At 42.4% G+C, this 13,581-nt stretch overlaps 1 protein-coding gene across 3 annotated transcripts in view; it reads right to left on the reverse strand.

Moving 5' to 3' along the window:
• Window positions 1-8,102, reverse strand: part of LOC121549575 — a 20,937-nt gene extending 12,835 nt beyond the window's left edge. Inside the window, exons 1-3 of one of the 3 annotated variants that reach the window (XM_041861376.2) lie at window positions 7,639-8,102; window positions 6,169-6,289; window positions 3,681-3,879 (exon numbers count right to left, since the gene is read on the reverse strand). In XM_041861376.2, coding sequence (XP_041717310.1) covers window positions 3,681-3,872 — 192 coding nt within the window. In that variant the 5' untranslated portion in view covers window positions 3,873-3,879; window positions 6,169-6,289; window positions 7,639-8,102. Of the gene's footprint in view, window positions 1-3,680; window positions 3,880-6,164; window positions 6,290-7,638 lie in introns of all 3 variants that reach the window. The other 2 variants (XM_041861369.2, XM_041861364.1) reach the window with 2 other exon arrangements.
• Between the last annotated feature and the right edge of the window lie 5,479 nt (window positions 8,103-13,581).

The following is a 13,581-nucleotide window of genomic DNA, read 5'->3' on the forward strand; positions in this document are numbered from 1 at the left end:
AATGTGGGTTAGAATTGAACTGAACAAAAAAGACTATAATATCATTTGCCACATTGGCCATCAGCATCTACAGGAATTAGCTAGAAGCTACTAACACCTCTCACAAAGAGCAATGCCACTAATTTACTTTGACCCATACTTTCCATACTAGTTCCATGTCTAATGTAGTTACATTCTTATCCTAATCATATCCCTTCCCCTGTCCTTTATGCATACAGTACATGCAAGTGAGTTGAGAGGCTCAAATCCTGCAGCTGTATTGCTCAATGCATACATTTCAATCTATCACCCCCTCCCTTCCCCCAGCCCCAACACACAAGCACAATATTTTCATGCATTCTTTTCTTCTCCCCACAGGCAATTTGAAATATTCTGAAAAACAGCCAGTTTAAACCAGCAGTGACAGTAAATCAGATGTCTTGTTTTGTAACGTTGATAAATAACTGATCTAACCGACACAAAGGCATACATATCCAGGTGGTAATATCTTTCAGACAAATAGATAAAATGATGAAAGACTACAGTAAAACAAAATATATATATTTTGACCCTAGGGCCTGCCCCCTATTATGGATGAAGGGTTTGACCATGCAAAATGCACAACGATGAAGTTGATAAACCCAGAACCAACCAAGTAGTAATCCCAAAGGGGGGAAAGATACACCTGCTTTCAGAGTGCGATTGAGTACTTGAGTCTGACAAATGATAAAGTTGCTTTTCCACATAGATGAATAAAATGTCATTATATGCATTATTCTCTGTCTGAAGGTACTGTAACTGCGGAAAAATGTTCACTGAGCCCATCAAGTCATGTCTACAGACACAGCAACTGCAGTATTTGACTCCGAATGCTACACAGCTGTAACAGGCCTAGATGTAATCTAATAATCAGAGTTGAGAAGCATGGAACCTCCAATCCCTCCCAACTCAAAACTTAACTTCTCCCTTCAACCATTGCTCTTCATAGAATAGTTAATTAGATGCCTCTCAAACATTTTCAAGACTTGCTAGTTGCAGCCCATGCATACAGTACAATCCATCAGTGCCAATCAGTCCTTGAGGGGGAGTGAACGAGTGCAGTTTGGAGAGAAGGGGGAGAAATGGGATACATGGAATTGGGCCAAAGTGACAAGCGTTGAAAACTACAGTCAGCCATGAGCCTTCAAACTAATGAGCAGGACATTTGTGAGGTTCTATCTGACATTTTGGTTTAAAAAAATTTAAAAATCACATAGCTGCTCTTTAAGTGGTCCTTTACATGTGAGATATGTCAGAAAAAAAAAAAAAGTACATTTACAATAAATAAATAAAATCTGAACGTTCTATCTGCGCAAACAGCTTTTAATTTGGTGCTATAAAGTTCTATATGCAATCCAATCACTATGCTGGGTTGTCAATCAAAAATAATTGTATGTAAGGTGATATACTTATTGAGTCATGAAAGAGGAAGACATCACAAAACAGTTCTGAGATCTGGGACTAGAAAATACAAATAATCTCAAAACAATGCATTTTGCAGATAAAAACGTATAGTCCCAAGTCCTTGGGTCTCAAACTCTTCCAATGTTTCAGTAATGCAGATTCCATCATCGAGGCTCAGAAGACTGTAGGGTGTAAGCCATAATAAGCCCCCATCAACCAATTAACACACCATCTTTCACAAGATAGAATGTCAATGCTTTATCCACTAACTTTGACATCTGAGTCAGGATATGGAGCTAGCTTAGTGCAGGCAATATCAACCAAGGCAAAACAGTAATGTGATACATAGGGTGTACAACATTTTATAAGTAATACATTCATCTTCAAAACATAGGAAGTCTATGATGTGAGGTTCCTTCCCCTCTTCTTCCCTGTTCCTCCCTCCTGTCACTGACCTGTTATGACTGAGTCACTGACAGCTATAGTACAGTTGAAGTCGGAAGTTTACATACACCTTAGCCAAATACATTTCAACTCAGTTTTTCACAATTCCTGACATTTAATCCTAGTAAAAATTCCCTGTCTTAGGTCAGTTAGGATCACCACTTTATTTTAAGAATGTGAAATGTCAGAATAATAGTAGAGAGAATGATTTATTTCAGCTTTTATTTCTTTCATTACATTCCCAGTGGGTCAGAAGTTTACATACGCTCAATTAGTATTTGGTAGCATTGCCTTTAAATTGTTTAACTTGGGTCAAACGTTTCGGGTAGCCTTCCACAAGCTTCCCACAATAAGTTGGGTGAATTTTGGCCCATTCCTCCTGACAGAGCTGGTGTAACTGAGTCAGGTTTGTAGGCCTCCTTGTTCGCACAGGGTTTTTCAGTTCTGCCCACAAATGTTCTATAGGATTGAGGTCAAGGCTTTGTGATGGCCACTCCAATACCTTGACTTTGTTGTCCTTAAGCCATTTTTCCACAACTTTGGAAGTATGCTTGGGGTCATTGTCCATTTGGAAGACCCATTTGCGACCAAGCTTTAACTTCCTGACTGATGTCTTGAGATGTTGCTTCAATATATCCACATACTTTTCCTTCCTCATGATGCCATCTATTTTGTGAAGTGCACCAGTCCCTCCTGCAGCAAAGCACCCCCATAGCATGATGCTGCCACCCCCATGCTTCACGGTTGGGATGGTATTCTTCGGCTTGCAAGCAGCCCCCTTTTTCCTCCAAACATAACGATGGTCATTATGTCCAAACAGTTATATTTTGTTTCATCAGACCAGAGGACATTTCTCCAAAAAGTACGATCTTTGTCCCCATGTGCAGTTGCAAACCGTAGTCTGGCTTTTTTATGGCGGTTTTGGAGCAGTGGCTTCTTCCTTGCTGAGCGGCCTTTCAGGTTATGTCGATATAGGACTTGTTTTACTGTGGATATAGATACTTTTGCACGTGTTTCCTCCAGCATTTTCACAAGGTGGCACTTTTCGCACCAAAGTACGTTCATCTCTAGGAGACAGAACACGTCTCCTCCCTGAGCGGTATGACGGCTGCGTGGTCCCATGGTGTTTATACTTGCGTACTATTGTTTGTACAGATGAACGTGGTACCTTCAGGCGTTTGGAAATTGCTCCCAAGGATGAACCAGACTTGTGGAGGTCTACAATTATTTTTTTGAGGTCTTGGCTGATTTCTTTTGATTTTCCCATGATGTCAAGCAAAGAGGAACTGAGTTTGAAGGTAGGCCTTGAAATACAGCCACAGGTACACCTCCAATTGACTCAAATAATATAAATTAGCCTATCAGAAGCTTCTAAAGCCATGACATAATTTTCTGGAATTTTCCAAGCTATTTAAAGGCACAGTCAACTTAGTGTATGTAAACTTCTGACCCACTGGAATTGTGATACAGTGAATTATAAGTGAAATAATCTGTCTGTAAACAATTGTTGGAAAAATTACTTGTGTCATGCACAAAGTAGATGTCCTAACTGACTTGCCAAAACTATAGTTTGTTAAAAAGAAATTTGTGGAGTGGTTGAAAAACAAGTTTTAATGACTCCAACCTAAGTATATGTAAACTTCCGACTTCAACTGTATGTAATGTGGTAGTTGCTTTCACCTATCACACCGATTAGTGATTGGTTCAAGGACGTGTGGATAGAGGGATACATTCTTAGAATGTTCAAACAGGGTCTGAGGTCAAATCTCAGTATCTCAGTCACCCATCCCTCCAATTTCCCCCCAGTCTCTTACCTGAGGTTCGTCAATAGTCAGTCCATCTTCATAATCATAGACATCCTGGTTTTCCAAATTCAAGTTTTCTAGATCCACATCGTAGTTGGCGCTGTCGTACGTGTCTAATTCCACCTGCCGGGCAAATCTGGGGCTGGCCACCACCGCTTTGAGGACGAAGAGTCCCAATATGAGCCTCGCTAACATCCTCATAGTCCACCTGGAAACACAGGAGGAGAGAGACATGTCAACCAAGCACTGAACAAAGAGAGTGAGACCATGAAGAACCAACCCTCATATAGTGAAGCTAAACACTGATAAAGAAACAATTTGATGAAGCGTTCATAGTACACAAAGAAGACATATTGTTTAAACCTTCAGTATATTTTATTTTACTGAGGAAAAAGGAAAATTTATTTTTCTACTGAGACTGAGATTCAATCATTAGCATAATCTTATGAACCAACCATAAGAAAGAAGTGAGCATTTTTATGACAAAGGCTGTGTCATCCATCCTCAATCTTCAGAGACAACACAGGAAGTTCAAGTTACAAATGTCTTTGCCATGTCTTTGCTAAATGTCACATGGCATTCATACAATGCATATACTGTATATGCAGGCCTTTGAATTTCATAGAGCACCAGCACACACTGGACAGTCACATCTCTGTGTTAGATACAGCTTTAATAGCCATGGTACCAATCATATCCAAAGGAAAATTATTTGTTTGGCCATGTTACAGTACCTGCAGGGCAATTTCATTGTAACAGAGTGATGCTGAGACTCAGATTTTTCACTTTAAAATGTATGCCAAACAAAAAACAATAATTGCAAAGTTTAACAAACCATGCAACTCATTGCACAATGACGACTTTTAACAATTTCCACATTTTTTTAAAACGAAAACACATTTACTTGAAGAATAGTGCAGATGCAAGTTTGGTAACAGAATGGAGGCACCAACAGCACAAACAGTCATTGTTACCAAACTTCGCATCTGCACTGTTCTTCAAGTAAATGTTTTTTTTTGTGCGGAAATAGTTAAAAGTAGTCCTTGTGCATATGGTTTGTTTAACTTTGCAGTCATTGGTTTTTGTATGACAGATTTGAAAGACTCTCAGCATCACTCCGTTTGTCACGTCCTGACCTTAGAGATCAACTGTATTCTCTGTGTGGTTAGGTCAGGGTGTGATTTGAATCTAGTTTATTCTATTTCTATGTTGGCCGGGTGTGGCTCCCAATCAGAGGCAGCTGTCGATCGTTGTCTCTGATTGGGGATCATACTTAGGCAGCCATTTTGCCTACCTTTAGTTGTGGGATCTTGTTTCTGGTTAGGCTTGTTGCTGTTAGCGGTCTGAACTTCACGTTCAGTTGCGTTTGTTATTTTGTCAAGTGTTTATTTAATAAATTAAACATGTACGCATACCACACTGCACCTTGGTCCGATCCTTTATACAACGAACGTGACACCGTTATCCACTGCATGGGTGTGCTGTGGGTCCGGCTTGGACATTTGGTTGGTAGAACACACAATTTTGAGGTCAGGGAACGTCCATTACCAAGGTGCAGACAGCCTAAATAAATGAAATGTGATGACAGCAAATTCCCCTGAAACCTCATCTTGGTTTTAATCATTGGCTGCCCGTGGTGTGTCAAAGGTGAAGGGTCTGAGTTGATCTGGTAAATGCTACTGTACCTGGGATTATATTCACTGGTCTCGTGGGAACATGTTTTTTGCTGAATCTGTCAGAAAATGGTTTACAAGGTGCTGGGAAATATGGGTCGTTTCCCCCTGTTCATTTTTGGAGCATTGTTTCTTACTGCTGAATCACTCTAGTTTTTAAATTCCCTACTAGAAAATGTCACAACATTTTGATTATGTTATCATAAGAAGTTTTGGCTCAGTTGAATTGGCAAAAATGTATCATGTGTGCTTTTCCGGGTTGTGGTGCAGAAAAGTCAGTCAGACCTCTTTCTCTTTCTCTCTCTCACCACCTCCTTGGACGAGAGCTTTGACGCTAACCTTCCTACTTAATTCCTCATGCTGTAGGCTAAAAGGACTATCTCTGGACACTATGAAATAAAAAAAAAGCAAATTCCAGGTGGGCTGTTGGCTGGGATGTTTATACTGAGCCCAGTAACAGAAAAGGCCAGTCAAAATGATCTTCACTAGATCATTAACAGATATATTCTGTCATGTGTACTGTAGAAGGACCAGACAGCAACTTGTGAGTGCAGTCTCTACAGTAACACAGGGTCTGACTTTGGGCTGAACTGAAACAGGCCAGTCAAAAAAGGCCCTGGAAAACAAGAGGAGAGAGAGCATAGGAGAGAGAGAGAGTCCTCTGGGCCGGCAGGGAAACGGAGAGCGAGGGAAGAGAAGAGAGGAGCAGCGAGAGGAGTGAGAGAGACGTGGACGAGACCCTGGCCCTCAGGGTTAGCTGGAGAGAGCGAGGGAAAATAGCGCTGTGAGAGAGAGACAGAGAGAGAGAGAGAGAACTGACTTGCCCCCTCGGCCTTCACAGAGGTTCTTTATGAGTCCACGTCCCGGCCTGTCTCAGCACTCACACTCGAAATTCCACCGAGGTTTGTGGACAGGATGGCAGTGAGTTACGACTGCAAGGAAAACCTGAATTCAATGCGCGCGCACACACACACACACACACACACACACACACACACACACACACACACACACACACACACACACACACACACACACACACACACACACTTAAACACTGACTCACACAAACACCACCCTCACAGAGACACACACATACCTATCTTTCAGAAAGAACATTGAGTCCCTATTTTTGGGATGAGCGCTGATAAAAAAAACAAAAAACGCTTATTTAAGTCATAAATCCATTCTTTGTTGATATGGGGTAGAGAGTCATCTAAATATGGTTTTATCTGTCTGCTATTTACAATAGCACACTTTCTACTCTTTATTGGTGCATAGAGAAAGGTCTGGGATCTGTCAGTTTTCATAATGTCAAGAAACCATGACAACACATGGCAATGGTGAAAGAGGGACTATACTAAAGACAGAGGCGTGCTTTTATACGCGCCATCACAGCACACAGTGTGTTTGTGTGTGTGTGTATGAGTGTGTGTGTAGCCTACAGACTGCCTGTGTGTTTTGCTTGGCTCTGCGTTGGGCATTCCTGATATTCAGTGATTTTACTGTTTTTTTTCTTCTTCCCAATAGCTGGAAGTAAAGCTGATTTATTTTACACAGACTTCCCATACAAAATTAGCAATGAGACTAATTTGTGCAAAACTGAAGAGCTAAAAGTATAATCAATTACTGTAAATTGAAATTGAGGCAAAATTGTCCAGGTGTTACTGGATGAACTATGCAAAATGATGAATTGCCAAATTGCCAAATCCAATATCTCCAATCTCTTCAACCTGCTGATTCCAATCCAGGGTGACAATATCCCTGTCACCACAATGGTTATTAGAAGGAATCAAAACACTTGATACAACGCGCTAACAATCCAATTAAAGGATCCAATCAAGAGCGTGCTTAACTTCATCCCTAAAAAGGGTAAGTCAACCACTGCTCTGTTCAGTATGAAATTTGACATCGGATCAAATGTTAAGGTCAAAATGCAACAAAAAGTGCTGTCGCTACTCCTCAAAGTTACCTGTTCGCCCATACCTGAATGGTCACAATTACCAAGCCAGTTGTGCACTAAGCAAGCAAGAAATAAATATCATCACTTTATATGATCAGACACTGGTCATACAAACAAAGAATAAAAAAAAAAATCCCAAAGCAATTCAAATATCAAATATCAAAACCTCTATTAGCAATACACCAAGGTAGCAATTAGCCAACATGTCCATGCACTGTACAAACTCCTGTGAACAGCACTTTTTGGAGGGGTTAATTTTGCTAGTGTGCCTTGCAAATCCTGCGTACTAAAACCCATAGCCCATAGTGTAGATAGCACCCAGAAGGCTTACCTCTGTCTCCTGTTTTCCCGAATGGTCCCTTCAGCCGTGATGGAGATGCTGAGGGCTAGGGGACCTGGCCAATGGTGAGAGGTCGCTCAGGGTGCCGGGAAGAGGGAGGCTGGGTGTGTATAGGTGTGTATGTGTAGGTGTGTGTAGGTGTGTATGCTCTGGCAGACCAGAGCAGTGTGCCCTACCTTGTGTGTGTGAAGGTAGGCACTGAGAACGACCGGAGGGGAGCGGACTGCTTTTGGTCACTCGGATTTAGGCTGTGCACCCACCCCGCACCATGAACACTTTTCACACACCCACACTCACTCACATAGAGAACCTGCTGTAACAACAGACACCAGATAGACACACACACAGATAGAGAGAGAGAGAGGCACCCCAATGGCTGAAATATCTTTATCCCTAACAAGAGTAGCCTTTATCTTTCTAGAGGAGTGCGTGGCTTAATCAGACCTGCAGTCTGACTCTGAAATATTTGTCTTCCTTTTGCTAAGGTGAAACTCTGGCATGTGCGGCTTTCATGTGTGGTGAGGGATCTACGGGGCCCCAGCACACAATGGGGCCTCTGTGAAGAGCCCCTGTTAGCACGATGCCGAGAGGAAGTCCCTGCCTGGAGGAGAACGGCCGCAGCTCTCCATCCACTGGTAGCGCTCAGATCAATAGTCAGTTTTATCTTTACTTCCTATTGTTCAAGACTTGGACTGGAAAATAAAATCCTCTATCTGTGGTTAGGTCTTGGTGCAGCACAGTCAAGACCCAATGAAGGCAGAGGTTGGGACTAAATGCAGATCCAGGATCAACTCACTCAATTCTAATTCCTAATGTTAAACCGATAGGAGGGAAATACAAACTGACCTAGGACCTGCTATTCCTACTTCCACCCAGGCTGGAGCAGTAGACACAGACAGGAAGTACCTTACTAGCTTTCATATGTCAGCTTTATCTTACGTTTCTGGTTTTCTGGCCTGAATTTTCACTCGACCCCCCAACCTCTCTCTTTCTTTCTCCCCAAGTAACTGGAGCTTTTGCTGAGTGAGGGAAATTGAACTATGCTGGAATGCTGGAAATCGTTGGGAATTGTGCTACACCTGCTACCAGGAATGGTGGCATACACTGAGTGTACAAAACATTAGGAAAACCTTCCTAATATTGAGTTGCACCCACTTTTGCCCTCAGAACAGCCTCAATTTGTCGGGTCATGGACTCTACAAGGTGTCGAAAGCGTTCCACAGGGATGCTGGTCCATGTTGACTCCAATGCTTCCCACAGTTGTGTCAAGTTGAATGGATGTCTTTTGGGTGGTGGACCATTCTTGATACACACGGGAAACTGTTGAGTGTAAAAATTACCAGCAGCGTTGCAGTTCTTGACACGCTCAAACCCGTGCGACTGGCACCTACTACCATACCCTGTTCAAAGGCACTTCAATCTTTTGTCTTGCCCATTCACCCTTTGAATGGTACACATACACAATCCTTGTCTCAATTGTCTCAAGGATTAAAAATCCTTCTTTAACCTGTCTTCTCCCCTTCATCTACATTGATTAAAGTTGATTTAACAGGTTTCATCAATAAGGGATCATAGCTTTCACCTAGATTCACCTGGTCAGTCTATGTCAAGGAAAGAGCAGGTGTTCCTAATGTTTTGTACACTGTATATCTATGGTCAGGTGGAATTGTGATTTTACTAACCCCAGCATGATTCTGAGAAGGGATTGGTTTATGATGGTGGTAATTGATTCATATTTTAATCTGAGACTGTTACCAGCTAAAATATACAGTGAGGGAAAAAAGTATTTGATCCCCTGCTGATTTTGTACGTTTGTCCACTGACAAAGAAATGATCAGTCTATAATTTTAATGGTAGGTTTATTTGAACAGTGAGAGACAGAATAACAACAAAAAAATCCAGAAAAACGCATGTCAAAAATGTTATAAATTGATTTGCATTTTAATGAGGGAAATAAGTATTTGACTCCTCTGCTAAACATGACTTAGTACTTGGTGGCAAAACCCTTGTTGGCAATCACAGAGGTCAGACATTTCTTGTAGTTGGCCACCAGGTTTGCACACATCTCAGGAGGGATTTTGTCCCAGTCCTATTTGCAGATCTTCTCCAAGTCATTAAGGTTTCGAGGCTGACATTTGGCAACTCGAACCTTCAGCTCCCTCCACAGATTTTCTATGGGATTAACGTCTGGAGACTGGCTAGGCCACTCCAGGACCTTAATGTGCTTCTTCTTGAGCCACTACTTTGTTGCCTTGGCCGTGTGTTTTGGGTCATTGTCATGCTGGAATACCCATCCACGACCCATTTTCAATGCCCTGGCTGAGGGAAGGAGGTTCTCACCCAAGATTTGACGGTACATGGCCCCGTCAATCGTCCCTTTGATGCAGTGAAGTTGTCCTGTCCCCTTAGCAGAAAAACACCCCCAAAGCATAATGTTTCCATCTCCATGTTTGACGGTGGGGACGGTGTTCTTGGGGTCATAGGCAGCATTCCTCCTACTCCAAAGAGCTCAATTTTGGTCTCATCTGACCACAACACTTTCACACAGTTCTCCTCTGAATCATTCAGATGTTCATTGGCAAACTTCAGAAGGCCCTGTATACAGTGGGGGGAAAAAGTATTTAGTCAGCCACCAATTGTGCAAGTTCTCCCACTTAAAAAGATGAGAGAGGCCTGTAATTTTCATCATAGGTACACGTCAACTATGACAGACAAATTGAGGAAAAAAAATCCAGAAAATCACATTGTAGGATTTTTTATGAATTTATTTGCAAATTATGGTGGAAAATAAGTATTTGGTCTCCTACAAACAAGCAAGATTTCTGGCTCTCACAGACCTGTAACTTCTTCTTTAAGAGGCTCCTCTGTCCTCCACTCATTACCTGTATTAATGGCACCTGTTTGAACTTGTTATCAGTATAAAATACACCTTTCCACAACCTCAAACTGTCACACTCCAAACTCCACTATGGCCAAGACCAAAGAGCTGTCAAAGGACACCAGAAACAAAATTGTAGACCTGTACCAGGCTGGGAAGACTGAATCTGCAATAGGTAAGCAGCTTGGTTTGAAGAAATCAACTGTGGGAGCAATTATTAGGAAATGGAAGACATACAAGACCACTGATAATCTCCCTCGATCTGGGGCTCCACGCAAGATCTTACCCCGTGGGGTCAAAATGATCACAAGAACGGTGAGCAAAAATCCCAGAACCACACGGGGGGACCTAGTGAATGACCTGCAGAGAGCTGGGACCAAAGTAACAAAGCCTACCATCAGTAACACACTACGCCGCCAGGGACTCAAATCCTGCAGTGCCAGACGTGTCCCCCCGTCTGAAGTTTGCTAGAGTGCATTTGGATGATCCAGAAGAGGATTGGGAGAATGTCATATGGTCAGATGAAACCAAAATATAACTTTTTGGTAAAAACTCAACTCGTTGTGTTTGGAGGACAAAGAATGCTGAGTTGCATCCAAAGAACACCATACCTACTGTGAAGCATGGGGGTGGAAACATCATGCTTTGGGGCTGTTTTTCTGCAAAGGGACCAGGACGACTGATCCGTGTAAAGGAAAGAATGAATGGGGCCATGTATCGTGAGATTTTGAGTGAAAACCTCCTTCCATCAGCAAGGGCATTGAAGATGAAACGTGGCTGGGTCTTTCAGCATGACAATGATCCCAAACACACCGCCCGGGCAACGAAGGAGTGGCTTCGTAAGAAGCATTTCAAGGTCCTGGAGTGGCCTAGCCAGTCTCCAGATCTCAACCCCATAGAAAATCTTTGGAGGGGAGTTGAAAGTCCGTGTTGCCCAGCGACAGCCCCAAAAGATCACTGCTCTAGAGGAGATCTGCATGGAGGAATGGGCCAAAATACCAGCAACAGTGTGTGAAAACCTTGTGAAGACTTACAGAAAACGTTTGACCTGTGTCATTGCCAACAAAGGGTATATAACAAAGTATTGAGAAACTTTTGTTATTGACCAAATACTTATTTTCCACCATAATTTGCAAATAAATTCATTACAAATCCTACAATGTGATTTTCTGGATTTTTTTTTCTCATTTTGTCTGTCATAGTTGACGTGTACCTATGATGAAAATTACAGGCCTCTCTCATCTTTTTAAGTGGGAGAACTTGCACAATTGGTGGCTGACTAAATACTTTTTTTCCCCACTGTATGTGCTTTCTTGAGCAGGGGGACCTTGCGGGCGCTGCAGGATTTCTGTCCTTCACGGCGTAGTGTGTTACCAATTGTTTTCTTGGTGACTATGGTCCCAGCTGCTTTGAGATCATTGACAAGATCCTCCCGTGTAGTTCTGGGCTGATTCCTCACCATTCTCAGGTTCATTGCAACTCCACGAGGTGAGATCTTGCATGGGGCCCCAGGCCAAGGGAGATTGCAGTTATTTTGAGTTTCTTCCATTTGCGAATAATCGCACCAACTGTTGTCACATTTACGTAATTTAGCAGATGCTCTTATCCAGAGCGACTTACAGTTAGTGCATACATTATTCTTTTTTTTTTTCATACTGGCCCCCCATGGGAATCGAACCCACAACCCTGGCATTGCAAACGCCATGCTCTACCAACTGAGCTACCTCCCTGCTGGCCATTCCCTCCCCTACCCTGGACGATGCTGGGCCAATTGTGCGCCGCCCCATTGGTCTCCCGGTTGTGGCCGGCTACAGCAGAGCCTGGATTCGAACCAGGATCTCTAGTGGCACAGCTGGCACAGAGTTTACCTTCTCACCAAGCTGCTTGGCGATGGTCTTGTAGCCCATTCCAGCCTTGTGTAGGTCTACAATCTTGTCCCTGACATCCTTGGAGAGCTCTTTGGTCTTGGCCATGGTGGAGAGTTTGGAATCTGATTGATTGATTGCTTCTGTGGACAGGTGTATTTTATACAGGTAACAAGCTGAGATTAGGAGCACTCCCTTTAAGAGTGTGCTCCTAATCTCAGCTCGTTACCTGTATGAAAGACACCTGGTAGCCAGAAATCTTTCTGATTGAGAGGGGGTCAAATACTTATTTCCCTCATTAAAATGCAAATCAATTTATAACTTTTTTGACATGTGTTTTTCTGAATTTTTTGTTGTTATTCTGTCTCTCACTGTTCAAATAAACCTACCATTAAAATTATAGACTGATAATTTCTTCGTCAGTGGGCAAACGTACAAAATCAGCAGGGGATCAAGTACTTTTTTCCCTCACTGTAAAGCTCCAATCAATTAAAAACACCAACCATGAAAAGGAAAGAGATAGATATAGAGAAAGAGAGAAAGTTCTGAAGAAAGCGATATGAAGCGAGAGTGATCGATCACAACTGACGTGAGGAATGCTTGCTTCTGGCACACAACAACAATCCCTGTCAATCCTTGCACATTGTTGCATTATTGAGTGTGTGTGCGCCACTGTTGTGGTATTCCTGCAAGAATAGTATTCTGACTGTACTGTCGATTCCATCGACCAAACATTGGATATAGTAGAATGGTGGAAATGTGTCCTGAGAGAGACCTTAAAGTGACGACACTTTCATGATATCATGGCCAGGGCAGTGTATTAAAACTCACAGATGTATCGGCTGACTCAGTGTTTTCTCTGGTCTTCAGAATGGGAGTGCATTCTGGGAGATCTTAGCTCTCCAACTATTAAGCGGTAAGTCATAGAGACTACCACAAATATGCACTCAAAGAATGTGTGGTTTCTAGGTCTCTTTGTGAGTGTAATTGAGTCTCTCTGTCTGTCTGTCTGTGTCTGTCTGTGTGTCTGTCTGTGTGTGTGTGTCTGTCTGTGTGTGTCTGTCTGTGTGTCTGTCTGTGTGTGTCTGTCTGTGTGTGTGTCTGTGAATGTGTCCATAAAAGGAAAGGTGTTTAATGCAACATATTTCTTCCTTTACAAATTCGCTCTATTTCTTTTCATGTTTTTCCAGA

The sequence above is a fragment of the Coregonus clupeaformis genome, unplaced genomic scaffold (genome assembly GCF_020615455.1).
Source record: "Coregonus clupeaformis isolate EN_2021a unplaced genomic scaffold, ASM2061545v1 scaf0058, whole genome shotgun sequence".
Taxonomy (NCBI): domain Eukaryota; kingdom Metazoa; phylum Chordata; class Actinopteri; order Salmoniformes; family Salmonidae; genus Coregonus; species Coregonus clupeaformis.